Consider the following 25,895-nt stretch of genomic DNA (forward strand, 5'->3'; position numbering starts at 1 on the left):
TACAGATGCTCAAGGTAACAACCGCTAACCTTCCCCCCCAAACCCTAACCACTAACCTTCCCCCCCAGACCCTAACAATGTCTTTACTTAAAGGAGTAGTAAAGGGAAAAATCATGTTTAGCCCTGTTTTAAGGTTACTTATGATCATATACAATGGTTCAGATCATAACGTTGACAAAACTAGCACTTTTGATAAAGTTGATAAAGTTGATCTACCACTGTGTTGGTCATACGATGGATGTGGGTGGGCACTGTGAAAAATCATTCAAAAACATGTTAAACTCTCGATTTCAAAGACAAGAAGAGCGGCTCGTCCAATGACCGCAGGGTCGGGGGTTTGAATCCCGGCTCCTCCTGTTCACATGTCGAAGTGTCCTTGGGCGAGACACTGAACCCCAGGTTGCTCCCAGTGAGCAGGCTAGCACCTTGCATGGCAGCTGCCGCCATTGGTGTGTGAATGTGTGTGTGAATGGGTGAATGAGAGGGAAAGTGCTTTGGATTAAATAAGTGTAATCCATTAGATCAGTGGTTTCTCAAAGGGAAGAGTAAAAGAGAGAGTGTTTTTCTTAGCGGAACCAAACAGACCCATTGTTCTCTCTCATTCTAACCCTCAGAGCATCGACGCCATGGACCCATGGGAGGACCTGACGGAGCTGGGCCACCACCTGGCCGACCTGCCCGTGGAGCCGCACCTGGGCAAGATGGTGCTGTGCGGCGTGGTGCTGAAGTGCCTGGACCCCGTCCTGACCATCGCCTGCACGCTGGCGCACCGTGACCCCTTCACGCTGCCCGCCCAGGCCTCGCAGAGGAGGGCGGCCATGCTCTGCCGCAAGCGCTTCACTGCCGCCACCTTCAGCGACCACATGGCCTTGCTCCGAGCCTTCCAGGTTTTTACCTTTTTTAAATTTAACCTTTATTAACCAGGCAAGTCGTTAAGAACACATTTTTATTTAGAATAGTGACCTGCAAAGCCTCTTGAGGGAAGGGGGGTGGGTCTGAAAATGAATGTCAAAGTTATTTTAAAACCAACACAGTTAACAGACAACAGAACACATCCAAACAGTCAACACAGTTAACAGACAGCAGAACACATCCAAACAGTCAACACAGTTAACAGACAGCAGAACACATCCAAACAGTCAACACAGTTAACAGACAGCAGAACACATCCAAACAGTCAACACAGTTAACAGACAGCAGAACACATCCAAACAGTCAACACAGTTAACAGACAACAGAACAAATCCAAACAGTCAACACAGTTAACAGACAACAGAACACATCCAAACAGTCAACACAGTTAACAGACAACAGAACAAATCCAAACAGTCAACACAGTTAACAGACAGCAGGGTTAGGGTTAGAATGTGTAACTGTGGTGTCAGAATGGCGGTTGACAGGTGTGTGTTTGTGGGGCAGGCCTGGCAGAAGGCCCACAGCGAAGGCTGGGAGAGATCCTTCTGTGAGAAGAACTTCCTGTCCCAGGCCACCATGGAGATCATCATAGGCATGAGGACCCAGCTGCTCGGGCAGCTCCGAGCCATCGGTGGGTCCCCTGGAGAACCTTTAGAACCTAGAGAACCTCAGACATCGTACTCATTATCTGTCCCTCCTTCCACCGTCCACGACTTGTTCTCATGTAGCAGAAAATCCAACCAAAGTTAAAAGAGCTTTAGCTAAAAAACTATAATGAGAAAGGACATGTCCATCATAGTGAAGTGTGTGACTGGGATTGGTCCCCAGGGTTGGTGCGAGCACGCGGGGGCGGGGACATCCGGGATGTGAACATGAACTCTGAGAACTGGTCGGTGGTGAAGGCGGCGCTGGTGGCGGGGTTGTACCCCAACCTGATCCACGTGGACCGGGACACCGGCTCGCTGTCCGGGGCGAAGGAGAAGAGGGTCCGTCTCCACCCCACCTCTGTGCTCAGCCAGCCTCCGACGTACAAGAAGGTAGGACCACCACCATCACTCACTCACTCACTCACTCACTCACTCACTCACTCACTCACTCACTCACTCACTCACCCACCCACCCACTCACTCACTCACTCACTCACTCACTCACTCACTCACTCATTCATACATTCACTCACACATTCACTCACTCACTCACTCATTCATACATTCACTCACTCACTCACATTGAAGGCTAAAGAAAGTTTGTCGTTGGGTGTTTGACTCATCCTGTAGTTGCATAGTCATTCACACGTTTTTGCTTCTATTGTCTCTAAATATAGCCATGGTGTTCAGCTCATCTCTAATGTAACTGTGGTGTTCAGGCTCTATTCTCATCTCTAATGTAACCATGGTGTTCAGGCTCTATTCATCTCTAAATGTAACTGGTGTTCAGGCTCTATTCTCATCTCTAATGTAACCATGGTGTTCAGGCTCTATTCATCTCTAAATGTAACTGTGGTGTTCAGGCTCTATTCAGGCTCTATTCTCATCTCTAAATGTAACTGGTGTTCAGGCTCTATTCAGGCTCTATTCTCATCTCTAAATGTAACTGTGGTGTTCAGGCTCTATTCTCATCTCTAATGTAACCATGGTGTTCAGGCTCTATTCTCATCTCTAATGTAACTGTGGTGTTCAGGCTCTATTCTCATCTCTAATGTAACTGGTGTTCAGGCTCTATTCTCATCTCTAATGTAACTGTGGTGTTCAGGCTCTATTCTCATCTCTAATGTAACTGGTGTTCAGGCTCTATTCTCATCTCTAATGTAACTGTGGTGTTCAGGCTCTATTCTCATCTCTAATGTAACTGGGTGTTCAGGCTCTATTCTCACCCCCTCCGGGGTCCAGTTCTCCTGACCACTTAAACAGCTTTCTGCAAGAAGCCCCCGTGAGGTAAAACCCTGCGTTTCCCTGCCTAGATCCCCCCAGCCAATGGGCAGGCGGCAGCCGTGCAGGGGCTGCCCACCGATTGGCTGATCTACGACGAGATGACCAGAGCCCACAGGATCGCCAGCGTCCGCTGTTGCACCGCCGTGTCGCCCTTCTCCCTGACTATATTTGGAGGCTGTGCCAAATTACCCAGCTCTGCCTTCCAAGAGCCGGCGGTTCTCAAAGGTAGCTCCTGACTGCCTGTCAAGAATTCACTCACTATTATATATGCTTCTAGTCAGTACTGCGTGTCTGTGTCTATTATATATGCTTGTAGTCTATTATACATGCTTCTAGTTAAATATGCTTCTAGTCAGTACTACGTGTCTGTGTGTGGTCCCTGATCGGTCCATGGTGCCGAGGGTGTACTCATTCCTGTGCTCCTGTGTTCCTGTGCTCCTGTGTTCCTGTTTCCTGTGCTCCTGTGTTCCTGTTTCCTGTGTTCCTGTTTCCTGTGCTCCTGTGTCCTGTGCTCCTGTGTTCCTGTTTCCTGTGCTCCTGTTTCGTGTGCTCCTGTTTCCTGTGCTCCTTTGTTCCTGTGTTCCTGTTTCCTGTGTTCCTGTGTTCCTGTTTCCTGTGCTCCTGTTTCCTGTGCTCCTTTGTTCCTGTGTTCCTGTTTCCTGTGTTCCTGTTTCCTGTGTTCCTGTTTCCTGTTTCCTGTGCTCCTGTGCTGGGTGTAGACGAGGGGGTGAATGAGAGCAGTGACAGCGAGATGGAGGAGCGTTCCACAGCACACCTGGCACAGGTGAAGATTGACGAGTGGCTCAACTTTAAACTGGACAGAGAGGTAAGGAGGAAGTCCTACAGTATGATTGCGTATTATGGAGACATTGTTGTTTATGTTTAACTGAACTTTGTGCTTCATCGTCTCAGAGTCTGAGACAGTTGCTCCTCAGCCCAGGGGAGTCATTTAAACAGACGGACGTCTGTCTCTCTCAGGTGTAGCAGAGCTGGTGTTGAGGTTCTCTATCTCTCTCTCAGGTGTAGCAGAGCTGGTGTTGAGGTTCTCTATCTCTCTCAGGTGGCAGAGCTGGTGTTGAGGTTCTCTATCTCTCTCTCAGGTGTAGCAGAGCTGGTGTTGAGGTTCTCTATCTCTCAGGTGGCAGAGCTGGTGTTGAGGTTCTCTATCTCTCTCTCAGGTGGCAGAGCTGGTGTTGAGGTTCTCTATCTCTCTCTCAGGTGGCAGAGCTGGTGTTGAGGTTCTCTATCTCTCTCTCAGGTGGCAGAGCTGGTGTTGAGGTTCTCTATCTCTCTCTCAGGTGTAGCAGAGCTGGTGTTGAGGTTCTCTATCTCTCTCTCAGGTGTAGCAGAGCTGGTGTTGAGGTTCTATCTCTCTCTCAGGTGGCAGAGCTGGTGTTGAGGTTCTCTATCTCTCTCAGGTGGCAGAGCTGGTGTTGAGGTTCTCTATCTCTCTCTCAGGTGGCAGAGCTGGTGTTCCAGCTGAGACAGAAGTGGCACAGTCTGTTCCTCCGGAGGATCCGCTGCCCGTCCAAATCCTGGTCCCAGCTGGACGACGCCACGCTGCGCGCCCTGGTCTCGGTGAGCGCTCACACACTCCGTCCAACGCTCACACACTAACGCTCACACACACTCCATCCAACGCTCACACACTCTCCATCCAACGCTCACACACTCTCCGTCCAACACTCACACACTCTCCATCCAACGCTCACACACTCTCCATCCAACACTCACACACTCCATCCAACGCTCACACACTCCATCCAACGCTCACACACTAACGCTCACACACACTCCATCCAACACTCACACACTCTCCATCCAACACTCACACACTCCATCCAACGCTCACACACTCTCCATCCAACGCTCACACACTAACGCTCACACACTCTCCGTCCAACACTCACACACTCTCCATCCAACGCTCACACACTCTCCATCCAACACTCACACACTCCATCCAACGCTCACACACTAACGCTCACACACACTCCATCCAACACTCACACACTCTCCATCCAACACTCACACACTCCATCCAACGCTCACACACTCTCCATCCAACGCTCACACACTAACGCTCACACACACTCCATCCAACACTCACACACTCTCCATCCAACACTCACACACTCTCCATCCAACGCTCACACACTCTCCATCCAACGCTCACACACTAACGCTCACACACACTCCATCCAACACTCACACACTCTCCATCCAACACTCACACACTCCATCCAACACTCACACACTCTCCATCCAACACTCACACACTAACGCTCACACACACTCCATCCAACACTCACACACTCTCCATCCAACACTCACACACTCTCCATCCAACGCTCACACACTCTCCATCCAACACTCACACACTAACGCTCACACACTCTCCATCCAGCGCTACTGAAATATTCATGACAATCCCTAGGATTTTTAAAATTTTAAGTCAACGTTGATTTTCCACGTGACGTTTTGACGAAGCACGTCCGTTTGTGTGCAGGTGCACAGTATTAACACGGTAGTACCATGTTAATATCTATATTTATTACTAGGAAATTACCTGCAAATACCAGTAGTTACTAGTACTCGTTACAGTACCTGCGTAGTTACCCCAAAATAGAAGCATTTACATGGTATTACCCTGGTAACCACACAGGTAACTAGTAACTAATGGTAATTGCCATGTTATTACCCTGGTATTACCGTGGTATTACCGTGGTATTACCCTGGTATTACCGTGTTATTACCCTGGTATTACCCTGGTATTACCGTGTTATTACCCTGGTATTACCCTGGTATTACCGTGTTATTACCGAGCTGTAATGCAAAGTGTTAGCAGAGTGTTGGACTGAGCGGTGTCCCAGGTGCTAGGGGCGGAGGAGCAGGCGTCGGGCCTGCAGCAGCCCACCGGGATCGGCCAGCGGCCCCGGCCCATGTGCCCCGACGAGCCACCCCAGACCTCCTCCTGGAGGGCCAACACCAGCCGGAGGACCCCCGGCAACGGAGACGCCCCGGAGACCCCCGACCACTTCCCCCTCCCCCCACACACCGGCCACGACAGGTCTGAGTCACATCAGTCTAATAGCAGGGCAGGTCTGAGTCACATCAGTCTAATAGCAGGACAGGTCTGAGTCACATCAGTCTAATAGCAGGTCTGAGTCACATCAGTCTAATAGCAGGGCAGGTCTGAGTCACATCAGTCTAATAGCAGGTCTGAGTCACATCAGTCTAATAGCAGGTCTGAGTCACATCAGTCTAATAGCAGGTCTGAGTCACATCAGTCTAATAGCAGGGCAGGTCTGAGTCACATCAGTCTAATAGCAGGTCTGAGTCACATCAGTCTAATAGCAGGGCAGGTCTGAGTCACATCAGTCTAATAGCAGGTCTGAGTCACATCAGTCTAATAGTCACATCAGTCTAATACGCAGGGCTCGGCCATGAGATCCAGACAACAGCACATCGCAATGGGGTTTTCCCACGATACTGTAATCGATTTTCCGAGGTACTGTATCAATACATTATAAAGACACACAAGAAGAATATACAGAGCAAGGCAGGGAATACACATGGATATATATATATATATATATACACATGGATATATATATATATATATATATATATATATATATATATATATATATGTACACATGGATATATAGATATGCATGAAGGATATAATTCACTCATTCACTCCTCCCATCTCAGGTCGTCCTCCAGGCTGTCCCCCGCCCCCCTCCACACCACAAAGCCCCAGGGCTCCTCCTCCCTCCTGTCCAGACCCTCCTCAGACGACCACTCCTCCGCCAGGTCCACCGACTCCTACAGCACCCCCTCCCCCACCTCCTCAGCGAAGGTACCGCCCGGCCCCGCCCGACCCCGCCCGGCCCCGCCCGGCCCCACGCGCGCCTCTAGTACTTTGTGCTGAATGTGCGTGAAAGGAGAGTGTATCTAGACCAGGCTTTCCTTTATCCGCTAATTACCGTGAGAAAACCTTTTTACCCAGAAAATTACTTGAAGTCCAACATTTAAATATCTATATAGAGCCCTCACCTTATATACCGTAGAGCCATAACCCCTGAAGACTGAACCATGTAAAAATGGCAGCTGTTTTTTTCAATCCACAAAATGGAACTGAGATTATAAGGACAATGTTGTTTTTTCTGAATCCGTCTGTTCTAATGTCAGCATTACACAAATTAAATAGCAGCAAAGTTGCAGGTCCAGATGCATTTGGTTTTAACCCCCAGGGTTGGTTCCCTCGTTCACCTTGTTATGTTACGTTAATGTTCGATGACGTAGTAGTGAACCTGCCTGAACGTTTTGTTTATGTGAAGTCAACACAGGACATGGCTTTTGTTCTATGAAATTGGGTGATTGCTTTTAGGAAAAGTTTGAAATGATGCAAAGAGACAAAATCTCTAAAACCAGGTACATTTTTTAATTAGGAGGGACAGTGTTAGAATCCAGTGTGTTGATTGACAGTTAACAGACTTCTATTGGCAGTTGGGATCAGCACCAACAACCCTGGTTTTATGTGTTGATGTTGATGACAGTATGTTTAAAGGTGTGTCCCTCAGACAGGAGTGCAGGAAGCCATAGCAACCATACGCTTGGAAGCAGGGGTTCATCTTTCTCTGTCCAGGACAGAAATGTTTACTTTACTCTTTACTCAGCTGAACTGATTTGTGAACCTTTTTGTAAGTTTATTTAAAGACATAATAGTTGTATTCCGTTTTTTGGATATTAAAGGGGGGTTAGGAGAATGTGAAGTTGTTAAGGAGAGTTAATATTTACAACAGACTAAGTCTGTTCTTTTGAGCCATTTTTATGGTTGTATTAATGCAGTAATAAATGCAGGTTGTTGCATCACACCCACGTTGTAGTGTTTGCTCAGTGCCTGTTTCAGACGGAAAGACGTGAAACACCTTAACAGTGCAAGAAAAGATTTATTTACTACATATTTACATTCTGCCCACCTGTCAGTGGGTTATACAATGCATATTTGAATTGAAGCATTATAAATGACAGTTCTGTCGATGTTACTGAGGGCGCCCTCTGCTGGAGGCGTGTAGCATCCGCAGCAGCAGGTCTGGGGCGGCGCTCTGCTCGCTGGCCGGCCGGCGGCTACTTTCCTTTTTTTTCCAATCTCGTTGTTTTGTCAATGTTCATATATCAAGAATCAGGTCACAAGAGTCCATGATTGAGGAGGGGCAGCATGGGGTCCTGGTGTGGTAACCTCTCTGCAGCAGGAGAGCAGTAGAAGAGACTGGCTGGTAGGCAGAAGCACAGTGGTGTTGTGGATCCTTTAACAGGGGGCTCTTGCAGGGGCCTTCTCTGCGGGGGGCTCTGGGGAAGGCTTGGGGATGCAGGCTGCCCTGATGGAGGTACACACTCTCTCTGTGTTCCACCTGGGCATCGACCTCTGGTCCGCTCTCATCAATGAACTCCACCTGCAGCAAGACACATTATTTCAGAGTGCATCCCAAGGACAACAACTAAGAACATACAAAAATGTGATGTTATAAAACACCATTTTCTATTTTGACACCATACCTTGAAACAACTTCTTGATCGCCTGAGGGCTGCAGGTACAGACTGGGACTTGTCCTGGGCTGGGGACAGTTCCACCTCGAATGGCAGTTGGGGTCAGGCTTGGCAGCCCCTCTCTGTGTTGAGGAGGGTGCCGGGACCCTTGGGGTCTGAGCCCCTCTATCAAAGTCACCCTCTCTGCTGTGAGGTGGGATCCTCCGTCCGTCCCTCCCACCCTCCCAGCCTCTAACTCTCTCACTCTCTGTGAGGCTGGGGCAGCAGGCCAGGTGGTGAGGCCTGCTGCAACGGAGGATCCACCTACTTTGGTTGCATTGAGAATATAGTATTACATTTCTGATAAATTGTGATCTATTAAAATGTGCTCTGTTAAAGTATTACTGCTAAATTATGCTTTAATCTGAATACATTAATACTTTAATCTAATAATTTAGGTTCCACAAAGGTTTGCTTGAAAAATGTTGTCAAATATGTATTGCTTTATATAAGTTAACCTTATTTTTGTTGTAAAACTTCAGGATCACATACTGTGTAGACCAGATAAAGAAGCTCATATTGAAAATATTACTTTAAGGTTAGTCACAAGTCATTTGCACAAGTAAAGTTAGTCACAAATAATTTGCATCTTCATATGTAAAACTCAGCTTCTTCATGAGCTGTTGGAGGACATTACACAGTATACAGGGTTGTGGTAACTATAATAGGTTTTCATTACACCAGAATGGAGACAATGCTGTGGTTGAGAAATGAAAATGAGGTCCAGCAGTGTGTTCTTCTCTGTGGTTGCAGCAGTGATGAGTTGTGCATATCCCCTGGACTGAAACAGCTCATGTATTGGCTTACGTGCGTTGGAAAATACATTCTCGTTGAAATCGCCACAGACAAGGATGGGGTGACAATCCATGATCTCCAATGAGTCCAAAAGGCTTCCCAGGTTAGACAGGAATGATCTCACACTGTAGTCTGGAGGTCTGTATACGGCTGCAATCAATGCGCTCACTGGGGCCTCAACCTTAAAAGCCAAAAACTCAAGGTCAGTTACGTTATCTATGTACCGCTTTTCACACACTCTAATGTGATTTTTAACATAAACAGCAACTCCACCACCACCTATGTTGTTTATTTGTGGAAAATTGGTGTAGGACAGGTGTCTATTGCGTTTGAACATGTTGTAGCCCTCTAAATGGAGACTCTGTGCAACCAAGGAGCCTTGTAGGTGGGTTTCTGTGAGACACAAAACATCTGCAAGACACAGTTCATGGTGGCTCTTGATGTCACTGACATGAGATGGCAATCCTTCTGTGTTATGGTGAATGATGGTCAGAGTGTCATGTCTGTTTAATGTTTGTTTGATGTGAAGAAGAGGCATCATGTCGTCCAAGCTGACTTATCTCATGGTCTCTAGGGCTGCAGTGATTTCTCGGTTGGCATATATTTTTCTCTCATCCATATCCAGGATGTGCAGTCCACTGAGAGAGGTCACTCTGCTGACAGCTACATAGGCCATGCCAGGTTCAAAAATGTGTTTAAGCGAGACTACAGCTGATGTCCTTGTCATACCTTGAACCTTATGTATTGTACAAGCAAAGGCAAGCTTTATAGGGAACTGTCTGCGTACCACTCCTTTCTGTTTCAGATTATCCTCTGCTCTCTCAATGTACACTAGATTGTTGGGTCCTCCTGGTACTCTGTTACAGTAATTCCTTCCAGCCGTTTCATCATCCATTTTGAGCCCAAGCATAGTGACGTGTGCAAAACCATTTTGTTCGGAGGTTACTACCCTGAATAGTGTAGCGAACGATCCATTCACCAATCCCTGAGACACATCTATGTTTCTGGTGAGCATCACACGAGCACCCTCAGCAACGTTGAGTGTATCTGGTAAATCATCTTTGCCTCCTTTAAATGGTTTGACTTGTCGTGCCATTCTGCCGGTGTGTGGGTCCTTTTTATAGTCATCTGCATCAATGATGGTGATATGAGAATGGAGCACAGCCAATGTTGCAGAGTTGTGCGAATCAACTTGTTTATTAGTTGCAAAAATGTGCAGGACGTCAGTTGGACAAAGTGCTGGTTCGGTGATGGTCTGTGACAGTAAAGCTCTGTCTGCTTCAGACAACGCATGTGACTTGTCTTTCACGCGGATGCGGTTCAGCATTTCTGCAAAGGCGACATCATCCTTCTGACGCATAATCTCAGTGAGAGTTATCATCTGAAAGTGTTCCTGCAAGAGGTCAAGCTCACGTGGGTCATATACACAGAGGGTCTTGGACTGTCTCACAGGTGGTAGCTGATAAAAGTCTCCAACAGCTATGACTGACATACCTCCAAAGGGACTCTGGCTGCCTTTGATCTGCTTGAGTCTGACATCCACATAGGCAAAAAGGGGCTTTGACACCATGGACACTTCATCAATGACAAGGATTTCAGCATTTAAAAGTTCACATCTGACTTCATCCAATTTGTTACCAAGTCCTTGAAATGGAGGTTTTAGGCTTCGCGGCAGCTTGAGGAGAGAGTGCAGTGTTGTACCTGATATATTAAAGGCTGCAGTTCCGGTGAAAGCAGTCAACAGGACAGTGGGGTTTGATATGTCAGCCTCCTCAGCACGTCTCGGCAGCTTGCACAGTATCTTAGATGCCTCTGAATAGATGCACTTGATGAGATGTGACTTTCCTGTTCCAGCACCACCATTTATGTAATAAAAAAACGGCTCTGGATTTAGGCAACAGACGCGCTTTATGCACCAGTCTCTAACTGCATAGAATACACATGCTTGTTTCTGATTGAGATTCTGATACATGTGGCGTAACAGTGTGGGGTCTATTGCAGGGGGCTCTCTGATGGCTCTGACTTCTGTTGCTGCAGCAGCCTGATTACTGTACTCTGGGACATTCTCTTGTACATGTTCATGATCTGGCTCTCTTGCCACCAGTTCTTCAATACACTCCAACCTCACTGCTTCGGATTCTGGCGCCAGATTACACCATTCATCAATCGCGCCTCTGTTCTGTTCAAACTCCTCCATTGCATTCTCAATTTCTTCACTGTTTTTCTCATATTTGTCTCTGTTTCGTTTGACAACGTGTGGGACATACTCTCCATAGTTAGAACCTGGTAGTTGAACCCAGCCACCATTGTAGAATGACTCATACGTGGGTAAAGACGGTCTTTTCAGTTCCTGGTCTGATCGGTGAGGAATGTACAGTTTCAGTAATGTGCCATAATACTTCTCGGGATATTTCTCCTGTGATGTGCGATAATATCTGATGATAGCGGGCTTGTCTGTGTTTCTCCTTTGAACAAATCCCATGTCATTCAGCAGGGGCAAAACATTTTTACCTTTTGTCTGTCGGCCATAGACAATTCTGCAAGTAGAGGCAAAATCAGCCAAGCACATCTCCTCAAACTCTGGTGTTTCAGGTCTGGCTTTGTATTTGTCTGTCAAAGACGTCACCCACACATTGTCACTTTCTGATGTTGTGCTCTCTAGGTATGCCATGGGGCGACTCATTCTCAGTGGGTTGTCATCTGTTGGTATGAATATGACACCGCGCGAGCACTTCTTCATGTTAATTCCACATGCACGAGTCACACACTCCTGAGCACTGACCTCTCTCTTTTTGGAATAAGCCTGCATAATCTCCCTCATTTCATCACATTCATTTGCATACTCCCGGGTTCCTGAGTTCAGAATCAGTGTTTTAAGATACTCACTTACAGCGTTCTCACTTTTGCATATATATGTGCAAATGTAATGTATTAAACTGAAATAATTGAGTACAAACTGCACGTCAATGTTAGCGTCCCAAGCATCGAGTAGATAGGGGTTGTATCCATTTACCCAGCAGTCTTTTGGGTCACGTTTCAGTACCAGTACGCTGGATTTGTTCATCATCTGCAGGTATCCCTCATAATCACAGAGTGTTAAGTTACATTGAGCCAGTAGCTGCTCTAAACTCAGGGAGGCGGCGGCAGGTTGATTCAAAAGCAGGTTCAGTGGTCTAAGCTTGTCCCTTGCTGTTTCCAGTTCAAGCGGATCATCTCCAGGTCTTGTTATCATTGTCTCTTTGGAGGGTGGTTTGGGAAATCCAAAACGGCATCCAGAGCCTAGACTTTTGAAACATGTCCTTGTGTGGTTTTTGCTGTGTATTTGCACTTCTGTTACTTTCTTATACAGTTCAGGTTGTGTATGTGGATCGGGTAGCTGGGCTGTGATGTATTTGGACACAAAATTACATACAGTCTGATCATCATCTTGCTCAAACACAGGTGCACCTTCTACCCATATGAGACAGTGTATGTGCGGGCTTCCTCTGTGTTGAAACTCCACTCTGTAAAAGTAGTCAACAACTTTGCCAAGGGGCTGCGCAGGAGACAAGATTAAATCTCTGTATAAGGCCTCAACACGTTTATCAAACATGCGCATTGTTGTCACAGGATTGCTTCTCAGTATGTCACACTTTGTGGACCAGTCAAGCTCCTCAAAATTAACCTCCTCACCCTGCTGAGTTTTTATTGCCTCAATCACCTCAGGCCAACGCATTTCTGCTGCTGAAAATGTACAAAAGAATGTAGGACTTCCCAACTGTCTGATCATGATCAAAAAGATCTTTGGTTGTTTTTTCCCAGTAGGCTGGTGTCCCTCTCAGAGGCTGCATGAATCTGACTGCATCTTTATTTCTCACCAGTCTCTCAATCTCACGTCGGTCTTGTAACATTCCAGAAGTTATTTTGCGTCCATCTCTGGTGAAAGGTTTTCCTTTACGTAACTGTATTGTCATGCTGGAAGTGGCCAAATGTATTTCAGTCACAAACTGTGCAAAGAACAAATAGTTTGTATCTCTGGCAAACCGATTGTCGACACCGAAAAGCCTTGTTTTGAAATAACTACTAGGTGTTAATCTAATGGGTCTCTTTTCATCCAGTGTGTTTTGACCAGTGGGAAACTGAACAGGGAAAGACATGGCTTCCAGCTTAGGCGTTCTGAAAAAGCTGACTGGAGTATTCCTTTCTGCAGGGGCAACAGAGTAGATTCCTTCACTAAAACATAATATCTCCTCTGAAACATCACGTGGCTGAAGGCATGATTCTAGAGCAAGACCTCCATTAGGCATGTCACCCTCCTGTTCTGGATCATCTCTCTGCTCCTGAGGTTGACCGTCATCACTAGGCAGCACGTCATTGTTTTGTTGCTCATTTTCAGGATCCTTTTCTGCCTCACGCAGTGCATTGCTCTCACACCTGTCAATTTCCATCAAAGCAGCTTCATCATAATCATCATCATCGTCATTGTCATCATCATCATCATCAGGAAGTGTTGGGTCACATAACTCAGCCTCATCTCTGATAGTAACATCCTCATACTGTGGGTGAATGTGTTTGAGTTTATGCAGCGCCTGCACTAGCTTAGACCAGGTAACAGTCTGGAACAGCTGATGACCTCTGTAACACAACCGTCTCTTCAGTTTTACTCTCATGACTTGAGACTCACTTCTCAGTCTGGGCAGAGCATTGACTGTCTCCTGTACCTCCGATGGGACACAAACAACGTTACCGCGGATTGCTCTCTGTCGGCCTTTGGGAAGAGGAATAATTTTTGCAAATGTAATGCATTTGGCTATGAGATGTCTCTCCAGTATGTTGAGATCAGACAGTTCAGGAGGGATGTCGGCGAGCTCTAACTTGTTTGCCACAGCGAGGGTTGGCATGGTTCCATTCTTTAGATGATTATGGCAGGTGTAACAAATCCACTCTCTCCTTCTCTCATCAGGCACCTTGCACTGTTGTTCATTCCTGCAGTCATCATGACACACATGGACATAATTTCCTGTCAGGCATGCTGCAACCACGGCTGGATTTTTGATGTAATATGACCTTGTGCAGGGTCGTACCTGGTTTGGAAATGATGCCTTATGACAGACAGTGCACACGTAAGTGGGGCCGGCCTTTATTTTTGATCTGAAAAGAGATATGGCCTCTTTGATCACAGGGTTGTCACTCTCACGTGTTTGTCCACAGTTTATCCATCTGTATTTCCTTCTTATTTTCGCTGCACATTTCATGTTGCTCCTAAATGCAAGGTTGTTCTTATACTTGTCTCGCATTCGCTGTCTCATTAGTTGTCTGTGTCTCACCCTGAATGCTTGGTCATGTACATAACGCTGAGTGATATAAGATCGCCGCATCTGCCTAAAATCAACATGGTCTCTGTATTTGTTGTTAAGGTGCTCTTTTATTCTCTGGCTAAAATCAACATGGTCTCTGTATTTGTTCTTAAGGTGCTCTTTTATTCTCTGGCTAAAATCAACATGGTCTCTGTATTTGTTCTTAAGGTGCTCTTTTATTCTCTGGCTAAAATCAACATGGTCTCTGTATTTGTTGTTAAGGTGCTCTTTTATTCTCTGGCTAAAATCAACATTGTCTCTGTATTTGTTGTTAAGGTGCTCTTTTATTCTCTGGCTAAAATCAACATGGTCTCTGTATTTGTTGTTAAGAAGCCGTTTTCGTTTCTGTCTGAAATCAAAATTTTCTTTATAACGTGCTGCTATATTATTTATTTTCTTTTGTCGTAATTCTGAATTGATACGATAGCGGTTGGTAACGTACTCTCTCTTTCGTTGTCTGAGTTCTTCATTACAATATTTCCTGCTTGAGTTAATTTTTTTCTTTGCTTTATATGTTTCATTTGAAGCATACTTTGCCCTTTCATTCCTTTTTTGATTCTCCTTTCTTTGTGATGCCTTTTCAGTGAGCAATAGTCTCCTGTTAAATTTTCTTCTTTGCTGTTTAGTATATTTTGACAGTTTACGGGAGGTGTCATATAAGACATTATCACTGACAAGAGTATGTATCAGTGGAGCAGATGAGTTTGATTTGTGTCTCACAGAAGTGATGTTACTGGACATTCCCTGTAATATGTTATCAGAGACATCAGTGTTTATCCTTGCTGCAGTTGAGTTTGACTCACTTTGTGGAGCATCATGTGATGTGACAGAATTCAAGCTTGATGGCTCTGGTTCAGTTTCCATATCAGTGGATAGTACTTCACGTACATCAATGACAACAGTGTTTACCTTTGGAGCACTCAGGCTTGACTCATTTCGAAGAGCATCATTCACATTGTAAAACTCCACAGGCTTCAACTCATAGTTAGAGGAGGACTGTGTGCCCAAAATCCTGTGATACTTTATGAGCCTGTCAATCATATCACTGAGATGTGTGAATGTCAGCATGACAGCAGTAGGCCTACCACTAGTGCGTGAACCCGGGAGGGGGGGCAAACCATCAGCTGTTCTAGAGTGTGGGTCAAAGAAGCCATATCTGCCTGTCCTGGTTCTGAATACAGCAATACATAACCCTGTCATCAACAGCAACGCATACTGCACATCTGATAACAAGCAGCTCAATCCTGCCTCTAGGTCCAGAAAGCCATCTACAGCTCCGGGTAGCGGATCTCCTAATGTGCCATATCTGGAAAGGTGTTGCATGTTCACATGGTGTGTAAACCTGCGTGCTGGGGCTTTATGGGGTAGCTCGTCAGTAGTCAAAAAGATGTGCTGAGGAAACCTTTTCCTGGCGTGTTGATACATAACGTCACCCTTATCCAAAACGAGGTTGAGGTCTGCTGTGGTGATGTTTTCATTCTCATGAAGGAATGCAAGGAAAGTTAGTGCATTACATGTACACTGGGTATTTCTGAATGGGCCGTATCTAGGAGAATCCTGGCTGCGGGATGCACAGACACGTTTCACAGAAGGCTGATCTCCCAGGTTTACAGAGTCTGCATGGGAAGGTCCTGCTACACATGGATATGTTACAGTGTCTGCGTACAATACCTGTGGTTGACATGGCACATCACTTTGACTGTAGTTTACCTGGTAATCATGAGATGGCCCTGGTACACACGGATCATCACTGTGTAGTCCTCTCTTTACAATGTCTGCATAAGATACCTGTGGTACCCACGATGCATCACGTTGACCTCCCTGTGTTACACTCTGAGCACGAGACGCTGCAGACACCTTGACCTCTCCAGGGCTCTGAGGACCAGCACATTCTTCCTGTTCAGTTGTAGTTGCACGGTGAATCTCAGTCGACCCTTGCCAGCGCTGTCTTAGAACGTGGGACTTCTTACCTTTCTTTGGCATTATTGTACTCCAAATCCACAAATCTCCTAAATATGAAATATTGCCTCAATATACCTTGATATTCAGTCAGCTGCACACTAGTCTTAAGTATTTTTTCAAACCAATCCAAAGATTTATTTACTTTTCAATTCAAAGACCTAGACTGTTGGAGCTACTCAAATAGATGAACTGTATTCAAAGACTTTTGAATTTGATCAGCTAGACTCCTTAACAGAACAGCAGCGAAATGAAATGTTTTATGTAATCACTGTACAAATCAAGAGCAAATACTGAAATACTGTATCAAGAGTGTTTGATCCAAAGTTTTGTTAACAATGTCACAGATCACTTAACAATGTCAACTCTAATGAAAGCAATTCAGTTCCCTCAATTTAATATCAAGTATGATATTGAAATTAAATAGCCTGCTATACAATTTTAACTAGGTCTGACAAAAGAAACTTACACAACGATTTGTATTCTAGTACCACCTGTTTATCATTCACAGGATAGAGGAAAGAGACTAAATGGACTTTTATAAATCTATGGCTATTCAGATGAAAAATCAATTAGCCTATATTTATTCTCTCTTTGCTTCAGTATAGAACAGGGGACAGACAGAGGCTTGTAAAGGAAAATGCTTGTAATTAGAAATGCTTTCAAAACAAGGTATAGAACAGGGGCAAGACAGAGAGGCTTGTAAAGGGAAATGCTTGTAATTAGAAATGCTTTTAAAACAAGGGCTGGTAAGAGAGTTCTCAAAAGTGGGTTCTCAAAATTGGATTCGTAAAATTGGGTTCATAAAATTGGGTTCATAAAATTGGGTTCTCAAAATGGATTCGTAAAATTGGGTTTGCTTGTTAAGAAAAAGCTTTGACAAAAGCTGTTTTTGTGGTTGCAGTAGCAACAGTGCAGTGACCGCGGCAGACACCTGTAAGACAAGAACAAAAAACAAAAAGGGGTGTTAAAATTTCCTAATTCAGAAGTATGACATTTAGATTAGTTCCCCAAGATGAAACTGAATAAAGAGGCTTCAAGTTAAGACTGATGAATTTTTACATGTTCTACCAAAGTGAAATAACACTTTAGGCCTGCACTATACACTATATGGACAAAAGTATTGGGACACCTACACATTGCACCTAGAAGGCTTTTATGACATCCCATTCTAAATACATAGGCATTAATATGGAGTCCCCCCCCACACACACAGACTTTGCAGCTACAGCTTCCACTCTTTTCCATGCTTTTTATAAGATTTCAGAGTGTGTCTGTGGGAATTTTTGCCCATTCATCCAAAAGAGCATTTGTGAGGTCAGAAACTGATGTTGAACGAGATGGCCTAGCTCGCAATATCCGTTCTAGTTCATGGGGTTGAGGTCAGGGCTCTGTGTGGGCCAGTCAAGTTCTTCCACACCAACCTCACACAACCATGCCTCCTGTAGTCAAGTGTGTGTGTGTATGTGTATGTGTGTGTGCACATATGTATGGGGGCTGTACTTAGGGTTTGTTTTTTAAGGGTCTGGGGAGGTTGGGATGTGGGTATAGGGATGAGGGAAATCTCTGCTATATAACTTTTTTGTATTCCTTCTATGTATGTTACTCTCCTACTGTATACTATTTGCCCCACTATTTTAAGACTGTATATGTATTTGCCCAGTGACTGCCCGTGGAAATTAGCTGTTTTAGCTATAACCTTGTACAGTGCATCTCTCCCTATTCTATAGGGTAAATGTCTACTGTACCTTGTCCCTGTCTTAAAAATAAATAAAAGTCAATCAATCAATCAATCCTTTATGGACCTTGCTTTGTGCACTGGGGCACAGCCATGCTGGAACAGAAAAGAGCCTTCCCCAAACTGTTCCCACAATGTTGGAAGTTGAATTGTCCAAAATGTATTGGTAAGCTGAAGCATTAACATTTCCCTTCACTGGAACTAAGGGACCTAGGGCAACCTCAGAAAAACAACCCCAGACCATTATCTTATCAATGATTAAGAGGTGTGCCTTTGGGCATTAAGTGTATTACTGTCATGAAAAAAGTAATTGCTTCTATAGGCAGCTTAAGCACAGAGTTGGGCTGAATGAACAAGTTAAAAACCTGTGATGCACTGGACAGTGAGTACCGCTTAATTTATAAAAGGCTATAAAGTCTAATTACTATAGCAGAAAATGTAAACAACACAAATATTAAATAGTGCCCCAATATACACTGTCACAGCTCCATGCATGAGTGTCCTGCCAGAACTCACTCCCATGTCTCAGGCTTCTCACTTGCATTTGTTTTGAGGACAAACTATATCAGAGTGAAATATAATAATCCCTTTACAGTCAACATCAAATAGATTTAGGATTATGGCAACATAAAGCAAAGGGTTAATCTCACCTCTTTGCTTCGAAACACCTTTCAGGAAGTCAAATCTATGAAAATATAAAACAAAAGCATTGAGAAACACATTAAATATTAAATAGGACCAATTGCATTCCCAATAAGCACGTCACGTCAGTGAGCATTAAGACCATCCTTTATACCTACATCAAACATTTGGAATTACATGGTAAATTCGCCATTTAGGATAGCGGCTATTTGCAGTAGGCTATTCCATAAACAAGCTGAGAACGTCTTCCCTACTAACACAGTACGTAAAACTGACGGGACACATTGGTGTAATTGTGGTAACTTTGCGACGTCACCAGCAGCGGACCTAGCTGACACCTAGCTGACACTTGCCTTTTCAGTCGCAAAATAACCAAAATAGCCGTCCTCAAGTACACTGTAAGGGAACGTAGCCGCCACTGCTGCTTAAATCCGTAACTACGATGTAATTAAATAACGTGACAATGTGGTTACATCACAGTCCCAATCTGACTTTATTGGAAATGTGTCACAGTGGGTCAGAACATTTGTAAATTACTTAGGTTTTAAAATCAATTTTGAAGTCATACAGTTACAGAATTGTAATAATGAGGAGAAATCCTGCATGTCTGTTTTGTGTGTAATTTCTCATTTACAGTTAATATTAACACTAAAGATTTGCAGTCTAGGCCTAATAAAAATAATGATAAAAAATATGCCTATGAATAAAGTCCTAATTTTGCAACCTAAATGTGAGCAATGAACGCTGAGCAGTGAACGTAGAATGCAAAGCATTGGGCTACTTTCTTAGGTGACACGAAGAACTAGACAAACAAGTTACACACTCTGTGCCAGTAGGTGGCGGTATGCACATCCGCCACTAAACCCAGCGAAGAAGAAGAAGAACGAGAACGGGTTAAACTTCCGGTCCGTTCTGAACAAAAGCGATTGAGAAAGACACGCTGTCTTTGTCTCCGCGACAACACAGATCATGTAAGTATCTCAATTTCAATGTATACATACTATGTATTTTGGTATCGTCCCAGATAAAGCACCAACGTTATGTGCAAGCTACCCTTTTGTAATGATTATCTATATGCAGATGCTCTCTTTCCAATGTTAGCTAACTAGCTAGCCAGCTAACGTGATTAGCCTTTTTCGGGCATGGTGGAGTCTAGCAGGCTCGCGCGAGCTCCTGCACGTTCATACTGTTTCATCGCTTGGAATGAAATGCGATAATTAGCTTACTCATTGATTTCGCATTAACCCACGACACCGTTAGTATGTGTTTGTTTTTAGGCATTCATTTTTCCGAAGTTAACGTTAACAATACTAGAAGCCCCAACAACGGAGCTAGGCTAGCTAGCAGGATTTGTTATAGCAGCCATCTTGGCTCATTTGGTTACAGCAGTCATCTTGGTGGATTTCATTTTACTCTTAACTGTTGAAATGGTTGCTCATTCTGTCAAACGGGTAAAGAATTGTGTACTACGTTTTCACTCACATACAAATCCAAATTTTGCATAATAGGTACTCATGATGTGGACTACTAATAGAGGCGCTAAGACGGGGACAGGCGTGGCCAGGGGCAGTCCTGGGACAGCACCACAGGCTCTGTGAGTCTTGTTCAGTTGAATGCCCTCATGAGTATTAACAGAAGAGCACCATATACATATGCACACACACACTCTAACATGTCGCTCTCTCCTCAGCTCAGCCCAATGGTCTCTGATGGTTCTGTCTGGCCAGCCCTTAGGTGGAGAAACACCTGATCATCAATATAGGCAGGCACACGTAAGTACAAATGCACATACGTTTCCATAGACGGGATAAACAAATGGGAATATTGATATTGAGTTAATGTTAGCGGTAGACATGTGAGATTCATAAGACGCATCACTGACGCCAGTGACGCCACAATATCAGGGAAATTGAGCAATTGCTTCCCTGTAGTGCAAACTTGCAAGATTCGCTCAGTTATTAACCCTTCTTGCCTTTTTTGTTGTTGGTTTTCTCTCTCCTCCTTCCTCTCTGTGCAGTTCTCCTGTGTGCTGAGCCGCTATCCCATGTATTGCCACTGATGACAGGGTAGAGCTCAGCCCCATGCAGAAGTGAGTGATGAGGAGAGGGAAGATCATTTTCCCGTTTTTTTTCCCTCCAGTTTTAGGAACCGTCTCAAGAATGTGTTCCCCACTTTTATGCCTTTAAATCAGGGTTGGAGTATTCCAGGTGTGTGGCCATGGCCATGAACACCAGTAGAGGAGGGAACCAAGTGTCTCATTCTCTCTCCACAGTTGTGTGGTTGTAACCCCCCACTAGCTACATATTCATTCAATCTTTATTTAACCTCGTGAATCAATTGAGAGTAAGCTCTCATTTACAATGATGTATAATCACTCTATATTTGAACTTGTACTACAGGTGAGATAATCCTTTTTAATGGTCTCTCTCATTCGCTCTCCTAGCTGTGATGTTAGAGTTGTGCAAGACTTGGGTGTTCTCCTGCTCTGAGTGCCCATTCTCCTATACCTCCCAGATCTACCTCCACAAGCACATCAAGAGGAGCCATGACAACCTCTGTCTGCTGAGGAACACACAGAGCATTATGAAGTAGCCAGTGCCTTGGCGAAGGTGTTTGAGCAGCAGTCATCAATGGATTAACTCCCAAGACACAAGGAAGAGACAGCGAAATACACGCTATGACTCCAGTGACGAAGGTAATATAATAAAGTGCATTCAACAGTCCCAAAAGAGTACTACTTGAGTTGACTAATCTGAGCTAATTTACCTCTACTATATGTTCCAGTGCCCAGGCAGCCGGTCGGCAGAACTCAGACCAGACCAGCTATGCCAGGTGCCAGAGCCGGAAGGCCTGCTCTGCCAGTTATCAATGCAGGTATCCATGCATGTTTGTGTTGGTGAAATGTCTATGCATATTTGCACACTTACAGTTAACTCAGGACTTTTGGAAGACTCATGTACTCAGTTCACTAATTCGCTCATCTCACATCTCACTACTCGGCAGTAGATGTTCATCGCCCGGGTCCTTTGAGCCAAGGCGCTGTGAGCCCAGGCCCTTCAGACGTCCAGGCACGAGCAGCATGCATCAGCGATTAGCTACCCGGCTAGACCAGGTCAGGGTCTGACATGTCTCATGTCGAGTTGATTCTTCCCCTTATGCCAGAATCACTACGCCGCCAGCACCATAGTTTCCTGCTCATCCCTTTATCCTCAGGTTTTCAGGTAGTTCTCTGATGCCATCGCCTGTGAGACCAACAGCTCCAGCAGTGTTGCCATCAAGCTCTGCAGATGCTGGTATGCTGAATTTTGTGCTACTACTTCATGCTGCATGTAGGGATATACTTTGAGCTGAATATCCATTATGGGACCGTACAATTACTTATAGCCACATCTGTGTTTAATATCCAGACTTCCAGAGGATGATGTGTCAGCAGTTCTCCAGCGTCATGCAGAGTTTGAGGGAGGGTTATGGCCTGTAAGCCAAGCACCACTGTGACGGAGGTGTCTGCCCAGCTGCAGGAGATGCTGAAACATGCCCCTGCTCGATTCAAAAAGGTATGTGATGTCAGGCAGTTAATTTTCTCGTATCCAGTGACATGGCACGCTTCCAATGAACGTATGCGACTTGCTTTTACAGCCATTTCATTATGTCCTTAGGCATCTGCTCCAGCCCAGCTGACCTCCCCAGCCCAGCCCCTGACCACAGCTCCAGCCCTGACCACAGTGGAGTATTCAGATGAGGATGACCTCTTCTGCCCAGACCCTCGATTCAGATGTGGGTGACCCCCAGCCCGTCTCCCTAAACCTGCCTTTCCAGCCTGCCAGGATGGATGCCTTTTTTGTAAATAGTTTTTGTAAATTTTAACCTTTTTTTTGTGGGATACAACGGTCTGTTCCCGGTCTGCCTGCCACAGAATGCGCACTGTTTCATTTTTGTTTTTAGAACTTTTGCAATTGTCAGATAATGGGTTGCTAGCCAGAGCTTGTACATGCTTTTTTTTGCTTTTCTGGCTATGCGTAATGTGACAGACCGTAAACCTCATCCTTGTAAATATGTATACTTTTAATTTGTAATGTACTTTGTGTAATAAAATGTTCTAAACTGTTAATGGTGTTCAGTCTTATATTGGTTTGTATCATAATGCTTGCTGCTATATCCCCATATAGCATTAATTCCTTTTTGTACTGGTAAATGCTAAATATAGCCAGTGGTCAGTAAGTGACCATATTTGCACCGTGCGAAAAAGATGTGCAGACCAAGTCATATAAATACCTGTAAATCTAGTGTCAGCCAAGTGAGTTTATTACGGAAGTTCCTGCCCACGTTTTTTGCACGCGGCCGCACCGTATTTGCACCGTGCGAAAAAGACGTGCAGACCAAGTCATATAAATACCTGTAAATCTAGTGTCAGCCAGGTGAGTTTATAACGGAGGTTCCTGCCCACGTGATCACGTGCGTTCTTTGCACGCGGCCGCAACTTCGGAATGACGTGTCGTTCTTACGTAGCGTCTACTAAACGGCAGATCTCGCGTTTCCGTAAATGGCCGCGTAATTTCCGCACGCGGCGCAGACGAATCGTCACCTATAGCGGCCGTATGTCGAACGTTTGCGCAACCTGCGTGTGTTAGTAGGGTTATTAGTTAGAACTAACTAGCTGGAACTATCCTTTGTTTATATCCCTGCGAGCGCCTACAAACAGCTGTCACTAACGTTATCTCAATAGCAATCGGTGACGGTATGCTTCATGTTTATGTGATAGACTGCAAATAGCCCATCATGGCCTATATGGCGAGTTTATGCGTTAACATCACTGGGTACATGTTTACTGGTGATTATCAAACTCTGCATAATTGCCATCTTCCTTATAAATCTGCGTCTGTCTCGTTTTGAAAACCAACCGACTTTAGGAGCACTAGCGTTAGCTATACTAGTTAGCAAGCCAATTTGTTACAGATGTCAGATAATATGAATATTGGACGTTTCTAATTCATTCTAATGAAAAATACGCCAATATGACTTCCGTTAGTTGAAAATGTCGAGCTTAACTCGCTAGCTAACGTTAGCTAACATCTACTCACTCAACCAACTGACGTCAAGTAGCACTAGCGTTAGCTAGTTAACAGCCAACGTCCCTTGTTTAAAACAGCTATACTAGCTAGCAAGTTGTTACTTATGTCAATAATTATATCATATAGCTACATACTTGACGTTTCTAATTCATTTTAATGGAAAATACGCCTATGACGTCGTAGTTGAAAATGTCGAGTGTAACGTTAGCTAACATCAACTCACCTTGACACCGGAATGTGAATGAAGCCCAGTGTATCGAGCGATACATTACATAGGCTACAATGAGCATGCGCGAGGGCAAAAACTCAGTTCTACACAAGTGTGATTAGAAACGTACGCATACATTGGTATTTGTTTTTATGCATCAATAATTAGGGCCCGAGCACTGGCGGTGCGAGGCCCTATTGAAACTCGAAGGATTATTATTCTCCTTCTCCTTCTTCTCCTTCTTCTCCTTCTCCTTTACTCCAAACAAATGCCTTTTAGGCGGCCTGAACATCGATGAAAACGGATGAAACTTTGCAGATACGTCAGTCCCGGTGAAAAATTTGATAATTCATGGGTGACGGAAATGGGCGTGGCAAAACGGCTCAAGAGCGCCCCCTGGAAAGTTTCAAATGGCGAGCCCCACCTTTCAGTTTGATGTAGGCGAACGAAATTCGGAGAGCATATGTATTTCATCGAGCCACACTAAAATGTCTCTTAGAGCTGTACCCAACATGCAACAGGAAGGCCGCCATTTTGCTTTTAATGTGCCATTTTGTCCTTGTTTTGACCATTTCCATGCCTCGTATTTCAACGAACTCCTCCTACAGATTTCATCCGATCAACTTCATACTCAGTCAGCTTCATCTTAAGCCCTTTGTGATCAAAAGTTATCAAGAAAATTGAGTTTTCACCAAACACCCTTGCCGTGGCGCCCCGCCAAAGTTTGACATTTCGCCATAAAACACGATGTCCTCATAACTTCTCCATACATTATCCGATTTGTCCGATATATCTCACGCTTCATGACGGTTCTGTCCTGAACACATCTATGTGTCAGTATTGCGTCATACTTATAGCGCCACCTATTGGTGAAACAGGAAGTCCTCATAACTCCTCCATACATTATCCGATTTGTCCGATATAGCTCACGCTTCATGACGGTTCTGTCCTGAACACATCTATGTGTCAGTATTGCGTCATACGTATAGCGCCACCTATTGGTGAAACAGGAAGTCCCCATAACTCCTCCATACATTATCGGATTTGTCCGATATATCTCACGCTTCATGACGGTTCTGTCCTGAACACATCTATGTGTCAGTATTGCATCATACTTATAGCGCCACCTATTGGTGAAACAGGAAGTCCTCATAACTCCTCCATACATTATCCGATTTGTCCGATTTATCTCACGCTTCATGACGGTTCTGTCCTGAACACATCTATGTGTCAGTATTGCGTCATACTTATAGCGCCACCTATTGGTGAAACAGGAAGTCCTCATAACTCCTGCATACATCATCCGATTTGCACCAAATTGCTGACGCTTCATGAAGGTCACCTTCTGAACACATCTATGCGTCGGTATTGAGTAACACTTACAGCGCCACCTACTGGTGAAACAGGAAGTACTCATAACTCCTACATACATTATCCGATTTACTCCAAATTGCTCATGCTTGATGAAGGTCGCATCTTGAACACATCTGTAGGTCAGTATTGCGTCATACTTACAGCGCCACCTACTGCTTACAGGAAGTCCTCATAACTCCTACATACTTTGTCCGATTTACACAACATTTCTCACACTTCATGAAGGTACTTTCCTGAACACATCTATGCGTCGGTATTGAGTCACGCTTAGAGCGCCACCTACTGGTGACAGGAAGTTTCTGTCAGTACTGGACACCGAAATAGCACACCCTT

General features: G+C 44.8%; 1 protein-coding gene across 1 annotated transcript in view; it reads left to right on the forward strand.

Moving 5' to 3' along the window:
* The window catches only part of LOC311329144 (3'-5' RNA helicase YTHDC2-like), a gene marked incomplete at its 3' end in the record, with an annotated part of 26,084 nt that extends 13,292 nt beyond the window's left edge, over positions 1–12,792 (forward strand). Inside the window, exons 19-30 of the mRNA XM_084463020.1 lie at positions 1–14; positions 615–887; positions 1,420–1,546; positions 1,744–1,952; positions 2,876–3,071; positions 3,566–3,672; positions 4,305–4,424; positions 5,720–5,916; positions 6,564–6,711; positions 10,561–10,649; positions 11,238–11,306; positions 12,678–12,792. The exon at positions 1–14 is cut by the window's left edge and continues 106 nt beyond it. Coding sequence (XP_084319146.1) covers positions 1–14; positions 615–887; positions 1,420–1,546; positions 1,744–1,952; positions 2,876–3,071; positions 3,566–3,672; positions 4,305–4,424; positions 5,720–5,916; positions 6,564–6,711; positions 10,561–10,649; positions 11,238–11,306; positions 12,678–12,792 — 1,664 coding nt within the window. The remainder of the gene's footprint in view (positions 15–614; positions 888–1,419; positions 1,547–1,743; positions 1,953–2,875; positions 3,072–3,565; positions 3,673–4,304; positions 4,425–5,719; positions 5,917–6,563; positions 6,712–10,560; positions 10,650–11,237; positions 11,307–12,677) is intronic.
* Between the last annotated feature and the right edge of the window lie 13,103 nt (positions 12,793–25,895).

The sequence above is a fragment of the Borostomias antarcticus genome (assembly GCF_949987555.1).
Source record: "Borostomias antarcticus genome assembly, contig: scaffold_60, whole genome shotgun sequence".
NCBI classification, from domain to species: Eukaryota; Metazoa; Chordata; class Actinopteri; order Stomiiformes; family Stomiidae; genus Borostomias; species Borostomias antarcticus.